Raw genomic sequence first — 22,485 nt, forward strand, 5'->3', positions numbered from 1 at the left:
GGTGGTGACTCTTTCAGAAAATGTATAACCCTGGTATGCACAAATTCAAAGCTCAGCTTCAGGTTGGAAAGCACTTGAACCTTTTTTGATCCATAAGTAGTCAGCTGACCCACCCGTGAAAAAGACACACTGTACGTTTTGATCCATTAAACGAATGCTAGTCAGTTGTGTTGGCACTACTGCCAAACACTAGTCAAACCAGTGTCATTGCTGCCTGTGAACTGTGTTGTACCTTTGTACAATGTGTCCTCTGTGAACAATAGAAAGGTGACAGATCTAATTACTGTCAATAAATGGCGCTGAATGCATTTTATTCGTGCTGGGATTAAGTGCTTAAAAATATCTACGAAAAATATTGACATGTGAACAACAGTGTACACAAAAGCACAAAATGCCTTGGGTATTCAGACAATATTTTTACGGATTCAGTGACTAAACCTAACAGAGAATCTCCGGCTTCAATTTCACAGTGAGCAGTGTAATCAGCATTTATTCCCCAGCCGTTTCCCCACTTTCTCCCCTCATTCTCCTTCCCTAAACAGGCCCTCCCAGGTGACATGACAGTCTCTCACAAAACCAGTCTCTGCTGTTTGCTAACGCTGCAGCTCTCTGAGCATCACATTCACAACAGGCTCTGCAATCCTACACAGCAGGCGGCGGGTACAGCAGCAAGCACAAACACACCTGAATAACACAGACAGGGTCCTGCAGGGAGCTCCAGTTTGAGTGTGTGTGTGTGTGTGTGTGTGTGTGTGTCTTAGACAGCAGCGTTGCAGGTTGATCACTAGCCCTGTTAGGTAGCATTGACATCTCCACCTCAGAGCTGGCACACAGGGGAGTTATTGATTAGCATTAAGCATCCATGCAGATGGCCAATAAAGAGCAGGTGAGCCAAAGAGGGCCTGGGGAGTGGGAAGAGGGGAGGTGTGTGTGTGTGTGTGTGTGTGTGTGTGTGTGTGTGTAGGTTTGTGTGGTTGCAGGGGGAGGAGCTGATTGTAAGATGGTGTAGGGCCGCCAAATCAACAGTGATGATGAGGAAAACAGGCAAATCAGAGGCAAAAATAAAATAATGTAGAATGTTTGCAAGAAAAATTAAGATTTATTTTCTTTAAATTTTCTTTTGGTTGCGTGCATTTTATTTCAAGAAACATTCTAATAAGTAATCTGAATTGCTGTTTTATGACGATGTACGATGGATTGGAGCAACGATGTGAGGAGAGATGGGTGGATAAAATGCGACACAGGTTGTGAGCAGGTGTACATGGCATTAATCGTCTTGGCTTCCTAATCCACCAGCAAGCCACATTTCCCAGTACTCCTGTTGCTGCTGCTTCTAGTGTTAACATAGCACAGGCTCCTGCATGCTTGTCAGGTATTGTGCATCAGTCCACAACTTCCCTGTCACATCTATCACTTGGGCTATACTGCAGGCTCCTCTGTAATTCACTGATGATCTTCAGGGTACACACACACTATCCTACAGTATTGAATTTTCTTTGAATATTTACTGTGCATAGAATACCAAATTATTTCATGTTTGTTGCTGAGACAAATAAGTTTTCAGAGGCTTCAAAAGAACAAAACAAAAAGCCAAAGGAAACACAAATGCCACCTTTAACGTCATATTTATTGTTATTTAGTTACTCAATAAAACATATACAGATATATACAATATGCAGGAAAACAGACGACTGCACTTTACATATTATTAAAAAAAGGAAACAAAAAAAAGAAAAAACAGTTCGTAAATTGCCGTCACAGTCCTCCATCTATTGTTTCAGAAATTCAAATTCAACAGAAGCTTTATTTAAAGATTACAAGATTGCCTAACACACAGCAAATTTTCTCTTATTATACATGTGCAATACCAAGTCTTTTTTTGTTCAAATCCCTTATTAAACAATCCCTTGACCTCCGTTTTCAGTTCCCATTGGCTGAATTGTACACAAGCGGTTGAGCTCATGAGGTCGATAGCAGAGGTGAGAAGAGAAGAGGGAAAGTTATTTTTTGCCAAAACAAAGAATAGAGAACTACAACAAATCATAAATGATTAAGAGCAGCAAATGGGAAAGGTTAAATCGTTCTTTGTCAGGGAGGGAAAATGTTGTGTTCACAAATAAAGGGAAAAAAGAGTTGTGAGCTGTGTTACATTCATGCAAAATCACTCTTCTTCCCATCTTTCTCTAGCTCTGCCACAGCTGGCATTTGATCTGTAAATTTGGGGGGGATGCAAGCAGTACAATTGCCTTTATTCGAGGGATAATGTACACATTAGAGCCGTCACCAGAACTGAGGTGAGAGCAGGTAGGCTGTAATAAGCAACAGAGTAAAAGTCATGAGATCATGGTCGCATCACAAAACTCAACACTGGTATACAATCAAAGCCAATGACAACTGAATATCTCTTCTTCTTCTTCTGCTTCTTCTGGTTTTGTATTCTCCTCCTTTGACATTTCTTTATTTTTCTTCAACAAAGAAAGTAAAAGAAAAAAAAATATTGATTTGAGGTTTTCCAGATGTGGGCATTGTTGAGTAGAGCCCGTGCTGTATTGTCCAGCAGTATGTGAGAGAGTGTCCTAAAGTGTGACTGCATGTATCAGAAAAAACATGGTATTTGCATGTGTGTGTGTGTGCGTGAGTGCATGTATGTGTGTGTGTGTGTGTGAGAGAGTGAGTGAGTGTCTGTGGTCATGTTTGCATTTACGAGTATAAATGTCTTTCTGTCCCTGAACAGGCAGGAGCTGCTCGCAGTTGCCTCATCAACACTTTATCATCATCATCATCATCATCCTCCTCATCATCATTATTTGTCTCTGAAGCTTTTCTTAATCTTCTCTCCTACTTCCTGCTGGGCCTGCTTTTTTTTCTCAAGTCAGTGCCGCCACGAATGTCCCAAATCGGTTGGAGATATCAGAGTGGAGAGAGCGCCAGGACGACACGGGCCCCCCTCGGCCCTTACTGTCCCCCAGCTCGTCTGTGCAGTGGACGGACAGGCACTGCAGGTGGTTCCCTCCATTGCTCCCTCCCCCTCCACCTCCTCCTCCCCCTCCTCCTCCGACTCCTGGGGCACCAGCTCCAGCCTTTCCCTGGGAGAGCTCTGATTCTGCAGACAAACACAGAGAGGAAAAGGTTAATTAAGACTGTACAAAAAAAAGATGAAAACAACTTCAAGCAATTGGCATTCTCTGATACAGATGAAGCATTTAAAATACACACTTTTAATTAAACCAGTGTCATTTTCACTTCCCACTCTAAATCTGCACTGTGAAATTAATTCAACACTATTCCACCCCCCTCCCCATCAATACCACCCGAAAAGGAGGCTGTAAGCAAAGCTTCCTCTGCTCACACTCCACCTCCTCATGCCTCATATACACGAGTGAAAACACACACAAACATACAAGCATTCATTCGCTCCCAGTCAGGCGTGCAAATCTGGAGAGCTCCTGCATAACCTCTGGTCAGAGGGTCAAAGGGCACGGAGAATACTGGCCTTTAACCCTGCTTGACCCAATTTAGTGGTATAATGACCGTGCCACAGTATCGACCCTGTGTCAGCAAGGTGTGGAGCCTCATATTAAATGGTTGCACTGAGCTTCCGGAAAATCCATACACAGGTTGATTATAAGTCACATAAAGAAAAAAAAAAAAAATCAGCTGTGCCAGAGAGTTAATGCTGACGTCTGAGATGCATGCTTCACATATGGAGAAAAATCACTTTGTGCCGTGTAACGCAGAAATTAGTCAAGGGGAAGATTGACGAGGACGGGAAGTGCTTGGCTAAACTATACATAAAAGCGCAGCGTCACACTTCATCTGCTGTGAGACAGGCTGCAGCATACTGAGGGAGAGGACGGCAGAAATGAAGAAAAGTTTTGAAGAAGACACAAAAAAATACAACAGGGGAAAGAGGAACACAGCAACTAGGAAAGAGGTAATGGTGGGGCTGTGTTATGACACTAGTGTTGCATCGTGTGCTTTGGGTTTTGCCTCCAAGGAAGCCCAAAGCGCAGAAATAGCGCGTGTGAAGATGTTAGGGATCCTTTGCTAAAATCAGTCCGATTATTCACCCACTGCCTCACCGCACAAAATATATGACTGCCTTGCTCCATGTGGATGGTGAGCGGATCAGTGTTTTGCACAAAGACACAGAGCTTTAAGGTGCAGGGTGTCTGAGTGTAGAGACAGGCAGAAAACAGCTCTGACAAGCTGAGTTACATGTGTCAGAGAAGGGAGAGGCTGTGATAGACGACACAGTCTGGGCACAGAGGCTGCGGATCACAACACTCCAGTCAGTCTGCTGCTCACCTGAGAGACAAGAGGAGCGCAGACCTCCATATCACCCACAACCCTGTTTCCCCCTTTTAAGCTCATCTTCCTCTGCTGCTTAAACAGTTTTGTTTTGCTTACTGTTTCCATCCCTCTCCCTCTCTGCTTTCACAAACCCAGAGGCAGCAGTGACACAGTCTTAACAAAACACAGCCAGGGAAGAGAAGGCCAACCCAGGCCATGCAGCGAGGACAACCAAGAGAGGCAGGGCGGGCAGACATGCAGGCAGTGAGGCAGGCTTGCCCCCCATCCTGTCTGGGCTGCGACCACTGGAATGGAAAAGTGGGGGGATTTGGTAAAAGGTCAGGCAGCCAAGCCTCCTGTTGTTCCCTGTTTCGTTTGTCTCTCTGGCTGCCGGTCTCTGTAAATTTCTCTCTCTCTATCTCCATCTCCCTCCCAAGGACTGGAGACACGGTGTAAGTGGGGGCTGGGGGTGCAGGGAGGGGGGGTAAGGGAGAAATGAGGATTTAGAGCAGTGTTGGTGGTGGCGGTGACAAGATCTAACATTCGCCAGAGGGTCCAGTCATACACCTCAGCATGGCGGATCCCCACCCCCTGCCAGTATCAACCCCTCCCCGCCTCACCCCCTCCACCCACTCACACTCTCGTCTTCCCAGCGCTGTGCCCTCCAGCACCCGCCAGCAGCTCATGCTAGCTGGGCACAGCAGGGTCCGCTCCGGCCTGAATAGGCAGCCAAGCGTTCCCCTGGCTCACTGCTGACACACAGCAAACTGACAACACGCACGGCCGAAAACACACAACACGCCAACCACTGCTGCCGCTGCCATACCCACACCAGCCCTCAGCTGCTGCTCCACACGCACACACACACACACACAAGACCCGCATACATATGGACATGCACACAGAGACACACACACAATCCCAGCTAAACACGTCACTCAGCTTTAACGCAAGGACAAGAGGGAGGTAAAAATGCACACAGATCAAATAACAAATGTGATAACTCATTTTTCCTGCGCACACACTCACAAATGTATCGCTTGTATAATCCCTCGTAAATTCAGATATGAGCTCACATAAAAAAAAAAAAATCTATATACCTTTACACATAATTTCAGGAATGCTGTCAAGGGCAAAAAAATGTTAAGTTTTAACTTTTCTAACATCTTTTTAAGTTAAAAAGCTATTGCTGTTTGTTACAATACACTTTTCAATTAACAGCATGTGCAAAATCCACCACTTGTAAAAAGAGCCACACACTTGACCACCACAGGATTAAAATATCACCCAGCATTACAGGGTAGCCAAAGGGGATTCAAGGGATGTGAATTTTATGGAAAAAAAATCAAGACACTACCCTTAAATTGTAAGCATTATCCATGGCGGCGCATTCCTTCAAAAGTGGAAACGGCAGTGTGAAATTCTACATCACACAAGTCTAAATCCCAAATCACCATGACATTCTGCAAGCAGGGGAATCTTTTTTTATATATATAATAAGATCTATCTTGTTATGGCTGTTCATTGACTAACGTAGAATTCATATCCACGGTAATATCTCAATAATAGCCTATTCATCTGAGGGGAACAAGTGCTTAGCATCAACAAGCAAGGGGGAAAATACCTAATAAAAAGAGAACGGTAACAGCGCGAGCAGCTGCGCTGAGCCACAAATACACCTAAATATCCTTAACCACATTACAGCCAGGAAAGATTACCACTGTGATGTGTTAAGTAAATACTGAATTTAATGTGATGCACTTATATCACTATATCTCTCGCCCCAAGTGCGGTATTTTGTTATTTAGTGCCTAGTGATGATGCACACACACACACACACACACACACACATAGCAGTGGAGTTTTTGGAGCCGTCTCACAGACACAGCCAGAGACGATTTACAGAGATGAGTAGAGCTTCGAATGCCATGAAGGCTGGGAGCGCAGCGCGCAGCTCTGGTTGTCTGGATGACACCAATGTGTCTGGGAGCTGACGGCCTGACACGGGTTTTCATGTCATATCACACACACTCAACACACTCAGAGCAACGCAGGGAGGTAAACAATGGCTGCTTAGAGACCATGTTTTCTAGCAATTTATTAATGAGTGTTACAGCGTGCAATTATTTTTTCAATTAATCCCAAAAACAAAACAAAAAAAACAGCACAGTTAAAAACAATGACAGTAACCTTTGAAGCTGACACAGATATTGTGACTATCTGTGAGAAGTATGTAGGGCAGAAAAGCAGCTGAATGAAATGTATTTCTTTAACAGGCGTAGAAAACCTCCTCTTTGGTGCAAGTTCCTCAGAGCCGTCACATTGATTTCCCAGGCCCCAGAATCTCATGCGGCAGGCCTCTGCCCTTTCCATCCCGAGCTCTATACTTCCATGACGACACTTCACCTTTAACCCCATGCTCCCGAGGGCGTGACCCCATCCTGGCTGAACACAAACCAGCCCAATCAGAATGTTCGGCTCGCTGACAAAAACACCCAAAGGCCTCCGCTCCTATGACAGTGTGTGACATCAGGTCAGATTCCTTTAGCATAACAACTACCACTATGGCCTTGTGAGAGGATTCTGTCTTTGTCAGCACAAAACACCCATCACAAACCACGAAGAAAAAGTCGGATTTCACAAAAAAAGGGGTGAGAAAGGGTCTTCTTCTGTGGAAATATAGCGACTTAAGGTTCTCCCTATATTGTCTCATCAATGCCTCAGAAGTGACAGGACATGAAGGTTGCTGCCAAATAATTAAGCCACGTAGAAAATCGAATAAGTACAGTCATGCTGAGGGAAGTCTTAAAGATGATATGGGGGGCTAACAGAGGTATTGTCCCAGGTACCCCCTGCCCCAGGGTGGGTAGGGGGCATGAGAGGCACCCTGCAACCCCCAACCAACTAACGCAGTGTGACCTTTCCCTCAGAGCAGGGAGGATATCTAGAGGGAGTGGGGGGGGGGGGCACATTTCTCACACAGGGGTTATTTTGGTTCGAATTTCCTCTGTGTTCTCTGGCCTGCAACATAAAGGAAAAAAAACTTGCCCAGGCAGGCATTGCCCCCAGCATTCGTTACCTTCTCTCCAGCAACACACCCATTCCCATCCCCTCAAACTCACACACACACACACGCACACACGCACACATGCACACCTCCCCCTCTGGCCACAAGAAGTGCTTAGGAAACCAGACACAAATCAGAACATGGGAAGTGATTTAGTGCCTCCTTCATAACTCACAACCATGTCCAGGACCTGTCCAGCATGTCGTCCAAGTCGGTGACATATTGATCTACTTCGCCGTCTCTATTTTGTTTCAGCGCAGTGCTGCAACACTTTGTTTTCTGTGTTTTCACCCTTTTTGGAATAGGTCAACCACACATGAAAACAGTGGCAATTTTGAGGTTAGAAGCACCTGCATGGCACAGACATTTGTTTTGGATTAAATAATAGCAGGGGTAATTATGAATGATGCACCAGGAATTGCAAAAAGTGTAAACAGATCATTTTAATCTGTGTAATTAAATAGATAAATCTTAAAAATGATACTGTGTATTTTGTAGCTGCATTATTATAGGGGGAAATATTCTAAATAGATATAAGAGAGAATATATTCTTAAAACTACTGCATGCAGACGAGAATTTACAATAGTCATGAAGCATGTAACTGATGGAAAAAAATGTTTTAAATTAAATTATTTTCTCTTCAGTAAATGCAAATGGTAGCTATTACACAGCCACTCGCCTCATGAGCGAAACTACAGATGTTCTCTGAAAAAAACCCCCTATCTCTCCTACTTCCTCTTTCACTCCATCAGTCTTTCCTTCCGTCACCCAGGAGAAACAGCTCCAGTGTCATAACCCATTTGTCAATTGCTCAATACAAATTAAAGGCGCCTGACGACTACCTGTACGGTTAATAACATAACCGCTGCTGGCAGCATGACAACATCTGCACCTCTGAAAACCTGAAAACACACACCTTTTAAAAGCTGTGCTCATACCCCGGGCAACATATGAACCCCTTTCAGGAGTTTCTTTTTTTTGTTCTGGCATACATTCAGCAAGACAGTGGACATTTGGAGGCATGTCACATACATCCACGATCGAAGGTTTGAAACTGCTCGTTCTGTGCATCTCCCAGATAAACTCAGCTTTCCATTCCCTGCTGCATCCGAGGAGAATATTTACCACATGCTGAGACAAGTTTTATTTTATTCTAACACCCTTCCCCAGGGAAAACAAAACACCGGATGAGCTGCTATTTTGAAGAGTTGAAAATCCAGCAAGGCCTGACACCTTTGTTCATCTTTTTCTCTCTTCATCAGTCACCAGCACGCTTCTTTAATAGGCTTCCTTTGACTGTCACTAGTGCTCAATGTCTTGCAAAAGCCCGGGAACATAGAGCACACATGCGTGCTTGCGCACACACACACACGTAGCACGTAAACAAACACGAATGCACATACACACACACACACATAAACGCTGTCTTAAATTCCAGATGCTTTATATGCATGATAGGCGCTTTTCAGTCCTGCACTATTTACAAGTCGGGTAAATACTCTTAAATATTTTCAACACATTAGAATTAAGTGAGCGTGTTCCACTGAGCGAGACACCTGAGATCGGGGGGCTGGAGCTGTGAGCCTGACACCGAGTCTAAATAAATCAAACTTTATGTCTACACCTGACAAATCCACACTATCAAGTTGCAGTGTCTACAAACCTGCCCTTCGTCACACACTCACGTGCATACCAGCACACGCACACACATACACACACACACGCAGATGCATAGAATCACAAACACAGCAAGAAAAGGAAAACGTGTTTATTTAGGAGGATGTTAGTGTCTCAGATGTTGCTCCGTCATTATAATCATGTATTTACGTTGCTAAAATCAGCACTTGTGGACATAAACTAGCAGCTCTTTGTAGCCCCCATGAACCTGTCAATAACCAACTTACATGAGTCGCCTGAGGATGAATTATGACTTTTGGAAACAATATTACCAAGGCTAATTGCTATGATTATCATAATGATTATCATTACTGCAGTACAGGAGTGTGTAAGGGGCTTGGTGAAAGTGTGTTGTTGAAAAAAAAAAAAAAAAAGTCAATATGAAACACCTTGTAATGACAGGTAAAGAACATAGACTGCCCCAAGCTGTTTTTTCCACATTCAAGCATGTGCCAATCACTTTCTCCTTTTTTTAGAAAAAGGAAATAGAAATTACTGGTGTGATTTGTGGGGTTGTTGTCGTACTGAAATGTCAAAGGCAGGTAGTCTCACAGGATTGTTCTCCATGGTGGAATATCAATACGGCTCTTTCAGTGGATTTAAGTGCTTTCTAGTAGGTGTGATAAGATGCAAGTTCCCTCTTTTCAAACCTGTCAAAGTCAGAGCCAAAGAGATTTGATCATGATTAGAGCTGTTTATGGGCTGATTATTGAGAGTGAAGAGTGAAACTGTTCCACAGGGTCAACTGTGAAGTATTTTAACTATGCTGATAGAAAAAAAAAAGTCACACAAGTGTGTGTGGCAAAAAGTAAAAATAACTGAATCACTTCCTACGCCTGCTGGCTGCCTGTTATCAAGACTGTGCATAAGTTTCCAAATGAACGGTCGGCTTCTGGCTAAGATATACAGAGGAGAAGGGAAGAGGAAGAGCATAAAATATATTTTTTTTTTTACATGAAAGGGGAAATAATATTAACTGGCACCGTACAAGGAAAGTTGCTTGCGTACACCTCTACTCTTTGCCTCCATTGGAGCACAAGATGCTGTGTTGCACACGAGAGTCTGCAGGCTGCAAGCTTACAGCGGCAGGTATAGCTGTGTCTTGGTGAAAAACTTCTGCTACATGCTGTCACAGAGAGAGGAGGCCAAAAATATGGGGTCCAAAGGGGGCCATTACTGCAGCACGCATCACTTTAAACAGGCACACAGGGAGCAGAGAGAGGGCGAGCTGTGATGCACTGGGTGAACAGACGTCAGCTCCGAGAGCACAGTTGAACTTTTATAGGCTACTTGTCTGCACGCTCAGACATTCAAAGGAAGTTAGCTAAAGAATGACACTGAATTTCTTATTTAGATCATAGCGAGATTTGTGGCTCCTCAAGTCTCTCTTTGTCGAAGCGCTGAGGCAAACGCACCTGGCTACAGAATGATCTGGGGTCCCTCTGAAGTTTCACACAACTTGACACTGAGCGCTTTTAGTGAGGCTGCACTGAGCGATGGAAACATTCACCTCATATGACCAAACTGACCCTTGACCTCCAACTTTTTTTTACTTTCCCTGCAATCATCTGAAGCAAACTCCTCTGCACCACTAAAGTACAACACCGTAATTCACCTGTTTAAATTATCAGGTAGTTAAAGGTTATTTTGTATACAACACTGAGTGAAACTAAAAAAATAAAATAAAATAATAACACGCATCATGTGTGATTTCTCGGGAGAAAAACTAAACTCCCACTAGACAGAGATGATCTCATATTTTTGGTCATATTCTGGGTAAAGTTAAACACCTGACGAGTAATTCACAACATATCTAAAAATTAAAACGTGACAGCACTTAAAGTTCTGCCTATAATTATAATTAATTTAAATGCACTTTCAGCTACATTTTCATTTTAAATTAGGTATTAAAAATATTTTCTGTAAATGTATTAATTACTGTTTATCATTAGTGAGCTTAACAACCTGATAAAATGCTAATTGTTTAAGAATTAAAATAATCTATGCATAATTCAAATACACCCCACAAGAGAGCAAAAAATAGACATATATATGTAAATGAAATGCTGATGACAAAAGGAGTTTTGGAAGGGGACAGGTAGAAAACTGTTTCACGTGTTTTTACCTGTAAGAAAATGAAATTCTACCGCTTCAGAAAACAATTTTTCTTCACCTACATTTCAGACTTATATAACCTTCTACATATTTCCACTGCAAAAAATATCTTAACTGGTGATGTCATCTTGTGCTGGTGATTAAAATGTTATTTTAACTTATTTTAAATGGGGGGAAAATCATTTCCACTGTCACTGGAATTACTTAAATTAAATTTGTCCTAATGAAAATGTTCATCTTTGAAGAATTTTCTTGACCAAGCTACATTTAGTTCATGCTAATGGCCTAATGAAGTGGCCTGATTAATTTCAAATTAGTGTCACTGACATTATCTCCCCAATGGCTGCGTTTTCTTCACAAGAGTGAGGACTAGATTGGTAGAGGTGGATATTTCTTGCAGTGTGAAAAAAAAGCCTGTGGGATGCTGGCTCTTATGGAACTACACTGTGGGCTATGACTTATCTTAAATTATTATGTTATTTTGCTCCCTTCTGTGTAGCCTAAGCATCAGATTCAATCTCGAAATCCCCCTCCCCTCCCAAATACACCTCCACCCTTTTTTTCATCTTTGCTGTCTGAAGCACTCAAATGAGAAACTGTCAGGAGCCGTGATTTGTGCTAACTAGCTATCGATCGCTCCAGAGCTGCATGCCTCGTGTCCATGCAGGGAGGGCTGAGAGAGGAGAGAAGAGGAGAGGGAGAGAAGGAGAGGAGAGCAGAGAGAAGGAGACATGAGATAGAAAGAGAGAGGAGGGGGAGAGGAAATTGGAGCAGGAATGAGACCATTCTGCTTTTAAATACCTACTGATTTTTATGAATTTATCATGTTAAATGTGCCATCAGTCCTAGAAATTAAAACAAGGAGAGCAACAGGGTGTCACTGTCTATCAGTGCTGGATTTCCAACTCTAAAGAATACTCATTAATCAATATCAAAAATGATGATGTTACTTATCATCCCCTGGCATCAGTTGGCTTTTTTTCCATTTATTTTTTACATTCTTATGCTCTGTTGTTTTCTGTTGTTGTTGTTTTCTTTTATAATAAATTAGTACTCAGTTACCTCTTTTGTAAATGATCATGGAAAGAAATCATGAGAACAAAAAAGAAAAGCCACGATAAGTTCAATAATTTTGTCATTTGTCCTGTAATTTAGCTGAGAGCACCAGCGGAGACCAATTATAAGGAAAACAAATAGCTTGAAGAAGTGAAATATTCTAGTTTTGATCGTTGTGGCTCAAATTAAAAAATGTACACTGCTTGTTATTTTGCTGTTGAGTTATAATTGGTGTGACCCGCGATATTAGTCTGCTGCATCAGTGGAAAACAGTCACAGTGCTCCGTGGAAGTAATGGCATTAGTGTTAGTACCCGACACCCTGAGCTCAGTCTCTTATAAACAATGCGCCTGGACTCCAGACTCCGCGCGGCGCGGCGCGCACCCCCGCCCCTCTCTGCACCCGCACTGATCAGAACAAAGAGGCGCTCGAGACGCGCCAGGCGCTATATCCACTATTATATACATGCACATTATTATATATACACACATCCACAGGCCCAACGGTGGCTTTACCCTAACGGTGGGCACTTCTTACAGATTTTATCTTGCAGAAATATCAACCATCTCTGTCTCTGCTTTGGTTTGGAATCATGTGGAAATAGCCAACGTAAAAAAGAAAAGACAGACAGAAAAAGACAAGAAGCATAAAAAAGAAATGGATAAATAAAACCATCATATTCCAATACATATAACTTGGCTTATTTCGCAATTATAATGCATTCAATTAGTTTTCTGTTATAATTAAGGCACATAAAATATTAATAAAACAACAATTTAATCGTAACAAAGTAGCAGTATTAAAATTATATATATAATAATCATAACAGCGTTAAATATTATTGTTAATACTATTTTTAATATTATTATTGTTATTATTATAGGAAGACGAATTATAAGGAGAAACTAATCCGCAACAAAGTGCAGGTTAAATTATTTTTCTGCATTTTAATTAAGAGCCACCTTAAAAACATGAAGATAAAACTACTTGTAATTATGAACCTTCGTCTGCAGAGTGTAATATCTGCGTGTAGTTGAAAAGCTACCTCTGTGCCTTTAGGCCAGAGGATTTAACATTCTCCTTAAGAAACTTTGTATTGTAAAACTCCTAAATTCATTTACAAATATTTTACAATAATCGAGGTATATAATAATAATAATTCATTTAAAAGTGACAAAGGAGGCAATAATAAATAATAAATGCTAAACAATATTAAAGCTGCAATTTTAAAGTAGACAGTAAATAGCAGGCGATTAAACAATGAGTAAAGTAACTTCCCACGTAAAATAAAATTGAACCTGAATGGCTATATTCGTTTCACCATGATATCTAATCCTTGAAATCCTGTCCTGCCAATCTAAAATCAATCCACTTTCACTAGCTCCGTATTATCCCATGGTAATAACAAAAACAAACACGTAACAAGGCGAGGGAAACCCCGCTGCGCAAACGCATATCCTCAAAAAGCTATTAATCTTCTCAATGTAGTTGTTCACCCTGAAAACCGAGATAAAGACCCACAGGAAATGTTTACTTTACTTGAGCTGTTCTTTTGAAGTGCCTCCACAATGCAGAAACGTATAAAAATACATTGTCGAAAAAGGTGCAAGGTTTACTTTGCTCAGTCAGATGGCATTTAAAAACTGCTCCAGTCTGAGTATCATTTTTTACATTCTTCAAATACTGATTCAATTTAACAAGAAAAATACCACATAAATCTTCTTTTTCTTTGTAAAGACTTGAATGCTGCTGCCATTAATTTTATTATCTTCCTATAGGTTAAACCGCTAAAATTTAAAAGACCCCAGTTACACAGAGACGGCTGCTTTCTGGCTGCACAGTATGGACAAAAGGTTTTCTTTTAACAGCATATTTTACCTGTTATGTGTGTGTGATGTTACACTTGTTTTCAGAAAAAGAAATAAGTGGCATTTTAAGGAAAAGGATTGACTAATTTCAGGAGCAAAATGGAGCAGTCAGTGTAGTGTGTGCTGCATGTGTGAGAGTGAGTGTGAGACACAGAGGGTTAGAGAAAGAGAAAAGTGGGTGAAACATAACCAAAGGAATAAAGTGTTTCATTTACCTTCTTTGCTGTTGTTTTGGCTCTTATTTTTTTCCCATGGTCCCATGGCCTTGTCATCCTCTGACCCGTCCATCATGGCCTTGTCACTGGGCACGTACCAGGTGGCGTGCTGCTCTGCCATGAGGGTGTCAAGGTCAATAGTGCCCATTGAGCCCTTCCCAGCATCCGGACTGCAGCTTGCCAGCTCATTGTCTCCGTTCTGTGAGGGACAGTCGCCATTCTTTTTGCCATTTTTCATGGCCAGGGGCTGGTCCTCAGAGATACTGAATTGCTGCCGCTGTAGCTGGATCTGGGCCTGAAGGATCTCCAGAGGATGGATTTCTTCCTGGCCAGAGGTGCTGGATGGGGTGCGTACCTGCTCCACCCCAGGAGTGCCCGGGTGGCTCACCCCACTGGCCCCTGTGCCCCCACCAGCATTCAGTCCATAGCTGTCTGGTGTCGAGGTAGTATGATTGTTAATGCCCATGCCTAAGGGCTTCTGTCCATTTATCAACCCATGGTCACTCCGCTGCATTTTGGGTGAGCCAGTGATCATAGGGCTGCGATTCGGCTTGGTGGCCGAGGCCCCTCCTGCATCTGAGCTGGAGGACACCTCATCCTCGTTGCCGTAGTGGGTGCTGACATCGTCAGGAAAGTCCACTCGTGGTGAGCTACTGTCAGACTTGGCGACACTTTGAATGCCACTGTCCAAAGAAGACATCAGGTCGGCCTGGTCCCCCAACATTAGGTCGGCTCCTTTTCCCCAAGAAGGTGATTGGAGGTGTTTCTCATGGGGCGTTCCCCCACCCCTCTCCCCAACGCCAGCAGAGGGGGTCTGCTGGCCTGGACTTACAACAGGGTTACCATTGTCAGGGGAAAAAAAAATTCCAGGGCTCACATGTCCACTGTCTCTTTTTCTCCTCCCTCTCCCTCTCCCACTCCCTGTTGTTGCCTTCCCCTCACTGCACGGGGTAGCGTCCATGTTGTAATTTGGGGAGAGGGCACTGGCTTCCCCCTGCACCGTCTGGCTTTGACTTGCAGGCTTAGAGTTGCTATTCCCAGTGCCAGGCATCTGGCTGTTCTGGGAAGTGCTGCTCTGAAAATATTCAGGTCCAGCATTGCCAGTCCCATTAGATGTGCTGCTATTAATGTCCTGCTCTGTCTGACTCAGTTTTCGCTTGCCCTCATTTTGGTTCTTCTTGTTGAATGTTACGTTAAGATTGGGGGCCCCTAGGCTAGCGATCATGTTCTGGCAGGCCGTGGAAAGGGCCGCCAGGCAGCTCTGGCCAAAAACACTGTCTTTAGTGCTGGTTTTGCTGAAGTTCCCAAGGGACAGAGCTCCAAGCTTACTAACAGACGACCGCTGGCCTGGAGGGAACTCAGACTGAGGAGGGTAGCTCCCTGGTGAGGTGTTCACCCCCTGGGGAGCACTGTGGGCTGGCCCCTGACGGTTAGCCCCCCCATAGGGAAACGTTGGCTGTGCTCCCATTGGAGGTGCAGGGAAGTCAGCCGGCCGCCTCTCTGCTGGTGCATTCGGGTGCCCTGTCCCTGCTCCTGGAGACTGCATTTGTGAGAGGTTGCCCATGTTGCTGCTGAATTGTGAGTGCATGCCGGGGGAATGGAGAGCCTGTACATGCCCATCTCCTGGTATTCTCATGGGCTCCTGCATGCCCATGCCTGGCCTAAACATCATCCCAGCCCCGTTCTGCTGTAGCCCCATGTCATGAGGCCCTGATTCATTACCCGCTCCACCCATACGCCGTGACATCATCTCCCCTGGTGGGTGGGACCCTTGGAACCAGGAGTTCTCCTGAGTTACATGAGGATTTTGTCCATCAATGTTGGGCATCCTGCCACCATTCTCCCTGTCAAAGTTGGGCTGTGGCATGCTCCCGACTGGGCCTCCGTGAGCCATTGGGCCAGGAGGTACATCGCCGTGGTGACCCAGCTGCTGCAGACTGGGCTGCCTCATCCTCTGCTGCTGGTTGCGAGAGGCCATTTGTTTAATCATCATGGCTGCGTTCTGCCGTTGCTGCAGAGACTGCTGCTCAGGCCCCGGATGCTGCAGGGGACCTGGAGGGAAACCTTCACTCACAGGTGGGGTGAACTCTCCAGGCAGGCCGGGGTAGGCAGAGGGGGAGAGGTGGTTATCCATACCACCACACCAGCCCTCACCGCCATGTGCATTAGGAAAGTCAAATCTAGGCCTTTTTGCCATGTTCATATAAGGAGAGTCAAAGTGTTGCAGCCTCTGATTCGGGGGCTGTTGGGATGGAGGAGGAGCTGGCTGTTGCATATTAAACATGGGGTCCCCATAAGGGTGCAGACCCCTATTTTCCAGTCTGTGAATAGGATATTCAAACTGGTTGTGTTGGCCAGGCATCATGACCCCTCCGTCCAGAATGTTAGGGTTAGTCGAGCCGGGCTCAGCCTGAGGGGGTCGGGGGAGGCCAGGGGGGCATGAATTCTGTCTGGCTATCAAGCCAGCCTGTTGTTGCTGCTGCATGAGAGGATGTCTTGCATTGACCCCCGGCTCCATTCCCACGGGCACCTTCCGGCCATTTCCAAAACGCTCAAAAAACACTCCATGCTGAGGCTGCTGGGGCTGTGGCGGCGGCTGGTGTCCTTTAGAGATGCCCGACATACCTGGTGTCCGTGGCATGCCGGGGTTCCCTGCGAAATTACCACTGGGAACTGGCCTTCCGGGCCCAAAATGGGGTAACTGAGATTCTGAATCAGATGGGGAAAATACATGTACATCAAAATGTCCAGATGGAGGGTCACTTGGGAAGTTATACTCTAATCCCTCTACGGCTCCCTGGTTGGGCATCCGCCGAGGCTCCAGGCCATGAGACTCAGAAGAGGATGATGAGGAGGAGGGGAGACCATGAAAGGATGCTGCTCTGTTAGGAGACTGGTCCAGGGGTAGACAGGGAGCGGGGACAGCATGACTGCCACTGGGAGGCCCGTGATGTTGAAAGTCAGGCATGTTACCAGGCCGCTGTTGCTGCTGCTGCTGGGGAAAGCCATCCCCTGCCTGTCCCTCAGTGAGAGGATCAAATCCTTCTCCAAAGCCCTGCTGTGGTCCCATGCCATTGTTGTTGTAGCCCATTAGCCTGCCACCATGCAGGCATGATGACCCTGGCTCTGGGCCTCCAAAATTCCCACTGAAATGGGGGTGAGGTTGGTGGGGGTGAGGTTGATGGCCGTGAGGATGTCCTTGATGAGGTTGCTGGTTGTTAAAAAATCCATGCATGGGTCCTTGCTGCTGCTGCTGCTGAAGTCCGCCGCCTGTATGCATGTCCGAGTGGCCCCGCGGGTGAAAGCCCCCGTACTGCTCTCCGTTCATGTTCATGTTGAGCCCGAGCATTTGCGGCTCGCTCAGAGGGCCCATGCCGGGCTCCACGGCTCCCGGCGGGCCTCCGGCGTGAAAACCTGGGCTTTTATAGTGGGAGCCCATGTTCAGTCTCGGTTGGTTTATGTTTCTCTCTGACTGGCCAGGGTTTCTGCTATTAATCTGAGAACCAAACTGCTCCAGCCCAAACATACTCCCCTGCAATCAATCCCACATGACGGCCAGTTTGCCAGACATCGGCACACTGTCTGTTTTTCCGTCTGTCCCCAAAAGCAAAAAAAAAAAGAAGAAGAAAAAAAGAGATACACAAGAAACTATTCAAATGTTTGTATCACTCTGATGATCAAACTGCTTTATCCACTTTAAATGTTTAAACTCACCAAATAAGATCTCATTGTTTTGAAGCAATTGTTTTTGTTTTTCAACTTCTCCAAGGACGCGGAGGAGAGAGGGGACAGACTGTGTCCAAAATACGCACGTTAACCGTGTCCCTGCTCCCCTATTTATGCGTGCACTTGACTGCTCTCCTTTCTGTCTTTGATTAAGCATACAAATACAAAACACTGCAATTTAACTTGCTGCACGGGTGACCTACCATATTCCAAAGTTTCTCTGTGCGCATTTCTTCGGTGCAAACATGACACAAAAACATCTCGCTCACAAACTAAAAGGAGAGCGCACAAGAACTGGAGCGATCGAAGAGGGAATATGACAATTTCTGTCAGCTAATTCATTATTCCAGTCCAATGTCAAATGTCCCGGTGCGACTTTTTGCATAAGGTCCCATACTGGAAACAAGGAAAAAAAAAGTCCAATTGGAGTCGTGTGGTTAAAACTACCTCTGTGGCTTTGAGGGGGGAAAATCTGTTTTTTAAATAAATAGTGCCCACCGGTGTCCTTCAAAATCTCGACAACAGGCACGCAGCCAAAAGTCCAGTGTGCAGGAAAGTCCACAAACACGGCTCTCCAACCAAGGCACCGGAGAACCGGAGCGTCCGTTTACGCGACCTGAACCCGGAGTAGCGCGGCGTGCACTACCCGCACTCCACAACTACGGAGCGGCTTGACAGCATCCTTCACCCGCTGCCGCCGGTCATGCGCCTTGCAGCGAAGCGCCTCTGCCTTAAGTCCTTTCAATGCGTTTCGCTCCTAATGTGTGCGTCCCTCCGTTTACCGAGTCTTGTCTGGTGTGGTCTGAGTGCACTTGGGATACAGATACACTCACACTCCGCTCTGCCGCTTGGCGCTGTGTGAGATCAACGCGTCCACAGGAGCCAGCAACAAGTTTTGCATTTCTGCAGCCGCTTCCATCCACGAGGTCTCAGCCAATCAGAGGGGCCAAAGAAAGCTCCGAGGGCGGGACAAAGGCTTTTAAGGTGGTCCGTGAGATTGTGAAAGCCTGTATGAAAATCAGATCTTGGGTTTAACCTAAAATTTCACCCAAACAGATAGCGCAATATTTCCACAGAAGATAATTATGTAGTTTGCAAAGGGAACTTTTTTTTGTTAATTATACAACAGAATTGTTGAGGTAAGAAAACACATGTGCAACTTTCATATTCTCCACTGGAATAGCAGCGCTTAAAGTGAAAATGTGCACACTGCTGTTTGGTATGTTGCTCTAACCCACTTTATATATGAACAAACTTTTTAAGCCCTTGCACCCACTCATCCAGGCACTTCACTGCACATAACTTAATGTAAATCAAATATATGTAGGCAACACAATAACAAGCTGTTGTGGAACGAATACACAAGCAACCATTTGTAACGTGGAGACATTTCACATGAGTCGGTGCTGAGGTTACAAACTGGGCGCTTAATTTGTTTTCATATGTAAGAAATCCTCCTACAAATCTATTCTTAACAACGAAACAGTCCAACATGATGTGCAGACTGAGAAATCACCACCTATCTGAAATTAAGCCTAAATATCAGAGCTGATATTGATGTTAGAATAAAGTGTGTGACGCTCACACCTCTCTGACCAATCAAACTCGCCCCACTCTGGTGTGTGAATGTGTCCCAACGGGGCGGAAAAAAAATCCTCCTTAAAAGACCATCCGAACTAAATCATGTGGATGATATTGGGCTTCGGTTCCGATAATCAATAGCATTCTCTTAGTATTATACTCACTATAATAGAACATTTTTCCAAGGCCAAATTAGGATCATTTACTTTATAGGTTAATTAGCTGCAGGCCCGAGATGGCCGGGGTTATCTGTGTGAGGCTAAGTGGTGCAATAACCTGATAAGACATTAAATGATTGCAAATAGGCTTTCTGCATGTTCATGTGAGTTTGAGACAAAAGTTCTAATAAAAGAAAGTCAGCCTACATAATGTGTCTGGCCCTAATTGTTTTATAATCAGACCAATAACCTACTTTATGATATATTTTAATTTAATGCCATAGATTTGAGTTTTGCATATGTTTCAGATGTTATTGTTATGTAATTCAGAATGTGTCTTAATGTTGTTTGTAGCTCACACGTGTGTTTCTCTCTTTTCCTTTGTCTTCTGGTGTATTTATCGAGTAATTTGTGAATTCTTGGGATTCTTTGGATCCTGTTCTCAGAAATGTTGGCATGGCATAATTTCCCTTTGTCAAATTTAAACTACTTAAGAAAAAAGAAAGATGTATTACAAATATTTCAGATCCAGGATTCATCTTGTGTGTGTGAGTGAGGGGAGTGTGTGTAATTATATGAAATAAAGAAAACATGCGGAAATACTGAACACAATGTACTTGTGCTCGCCACTACGGATATTTTCTTTAGAGAAATGAAAACACCATATTATCCCTTCCCGACACTGTGGACAGTGGGCATTTAGAGAATTTGGTGTCAGACGGCTTTACCTTTGGGGGGGAACTAAGAGGACTTTTACCAAACAGACACAGTGCCACCTAGCGGCTGCCCACGTTCATGCTGAAGCACTCAGAGAACAGTTTCAGTCTAAGTTGCTATAAACTGGGAATACAGCTGTGAAATCTAAATAAAAACCTACAGCCAAAAAACTACATTTTAGTTTATACATCTTTAGACATCTTAAAATACTTGGGAGCAAGATTGTAATCTCTTATTATCATGTGAAATTTTGAGTTTTGAAGAAAAGCAATATTAACAGTAAGGAAATTATTCCCAAGGTAAATATGATTTTATTTTTCTAGAACAACCACAGCTGACATAGGAATGCAATGTATGTGTAGGGTATTTCACAATTAGTGTCTTAGATTTGCTCATGCAATCAGATATTTATTTATAATTGAATGTTTAATTGTATAGGGACACGTATGTAACATAAGCCACACACCACAGCCTTCATAGCCCAAGCTAATTTGCATTGCACGTCCCTAGATGGGTCTTTAAAATACATGAAACTCAACAACAAATACACAAGAGACGGTGCAAAACACAAACTCAGTCATAAATATGCACATTAAAACCCCAAAGCTCATCTAAACTTCACTGTTTTCTGATTTGCTCTTTAGTGTTATGGATGTTTCAGGTATTTTTATCTATGATGTGTGTAAAGAAATAAGCAGCTCACAGCTGTGTGCTCAGCCCTGCACCCAGAGTTGAAGGCTGTGTGTCAGAGCTGAGGCTGGAGACAGGTCAGGACAAGGCGTCGTAAGGTGCTGGGGAACAGAGTATGTGTGTATATTTGGAATTTTTGGGGGTGTGTGGATGTGCACTCTTTGCAGCAGAGAGGACAGCAGCTCTGAGCGAGGAGGCAGGGTGGATGTGTTGTGGAGGAGACACAGTGTAAAGTACCTGTCTTCTCGAGAAGGAAGGAGAAGCATGTTGAGATGTTCTGATGGCTGCTGTGCTTGTTGCTGGAAAAAAAACAAAACAACAACACTTTTTTCCTCAGTATCACCTTGCTAGAGGACTGCTTTTATATCTGAGAGCCAGCTGGATGTAGCATCATTAGAGTTTTACCCAGACAAACAAAAAAAGTGTGTGCATATCAAACTGTTTTAGCCGAGGTGGCCATCACAGCTCTGCGAAGCCCGTTAGGAATACTAGAATTCATGTTCATTTCTCAACTGATAAAGGCCCATTGTATCACTAAGCCCAATAATGACACTAGAAACAAGCATGCTGTAGCTTAACAGCAGAAAAAATCAAGATATTATTCTGGCTGTAATACTAATACCACTGTGATACAGTTCCTGTTAGCTTTGACTACAGTGTTCTCAGATGGAGACAGACAAGTTAAGTATGACAAACCGATGGCATGGTCTCTTTCCCCCTCAGTCCCCAGTGATGATAAATGCAGCTCAGAGCTGCTGCGGAGGCGACTTCATGACAATGGACAGTCTACAGGCTTTCAAGCACTGTCACAATACCACTCTTCTCCATAGTGATTTAGTACTCAATTTGTCTCAATATTTCACTCAATAGGACAAGATAGCACAAGTGGGTGCCCTCCTCTAGCCTTAATTCATGGTGTTCCACAGATAGACATATATTACCATGGGGGTTGCCCAAAGAGACTGTTCCTTCCCTTTTCGGGGGGTGGCGTTCTGCGCAGTTTGGGCAGTGTAGTGTAGAGCCCAGTGTGTCCTCTATGGGCCTGTCACTCAGCTGAGCCATCACAACTCCCCGGGTCAGAGTGGGTTAAGCAGCATCTGTCATCCAAAGAAGAACCATTGTATTAAGGGAGGGAGGGATGCGACAGTGAGCCCCCCTTTCCAACCCTCCTCTCCTTGCTGGTTGGCTCCACACCTTTTCCACCTCTCCCAGAACAACAGGAAAACTCAGGAGAATCTCTGGAGCTAAACTTGACCGAAGCCCGGAGGATGAGGAAACACTCGTGACATCACTGCCAACCGGCCAGAAATAACTTTCCTCT

General features: G+C 44.3%; 1 protein-coding gene across 2 annotated transcripts; it reads right to left on the bottom strand.

Annotated features, from left to right (window-relative positions):
* Window positions 1–1,609: 1,609 nt before the first annotated feature.
* mn1b (meningioma 1b) lies at window positions 1,610–18,898 on the bottom strand. Of its 2 annotated transcripts, XM_033619206.2 has the most exons (3): window positions 18,007–18,898; window positions 14,293–17,886; window positions 1,610–3,103 (listed from the first exon to the last, which is right to left on the bottom strand). In XM_033619206.2, the coding sequence occupies exons 2-3, from the start codon at window positions 17,816–17,818 to the stop codon at window positions 2,868–2,870; spliced, it is 3,762 nt and encodes a 1,253-aa protein (XP_033475097.1). In that variant the 5' UTR covers window positions 17,819–17,886; window positions 18,007–18,898; the 3' UTR covers window positions 1,610–2,867. The 2 variants fall into 2 exon arrangements, with proteins under 2 accessions (XP_033475097.1, XP_033475096.1); XM_033619205.2 differs by having other exon boundaries at window positions 14,293–18,898.
* Between the last annotated feature and the right edge of the window lie 3,587 nt (window positions 18,899–22,485).

The sequence above is a fragment of the Epinephelus lanceolatus genome, chromosome 9 (assembly GCF_041903045.1).
Source record: "Epinephelus lanceolatus isolate andai-2023 chromosome 9, ASM4190304v1, whole genome shotgun sequence".
Classification (NCBI taxonomy): domain Eukaryota; kingdom Metazoa; phylum Chordata; class Actinopteri; order Perciformes; family Serranidae; genus Epinephelus; species Epinephelus lanceolatus.

Coding starts and splice junctions, on each gene's coding strand:
- mn1b (XM_033619206.2), bottom strand. CDS start 17,818: ATGTTTGGGCTGGAGCAGTTTGGTTCTCAGATTAATAGCAGAAACCCT. Junction 3,104..14,292: donor CCAAAACAACAGCAAAGAAG/GTAAATGAAACA, acceptor GTTTGTCTGCAG/AATCAGAGCTCTCCCAGGGA.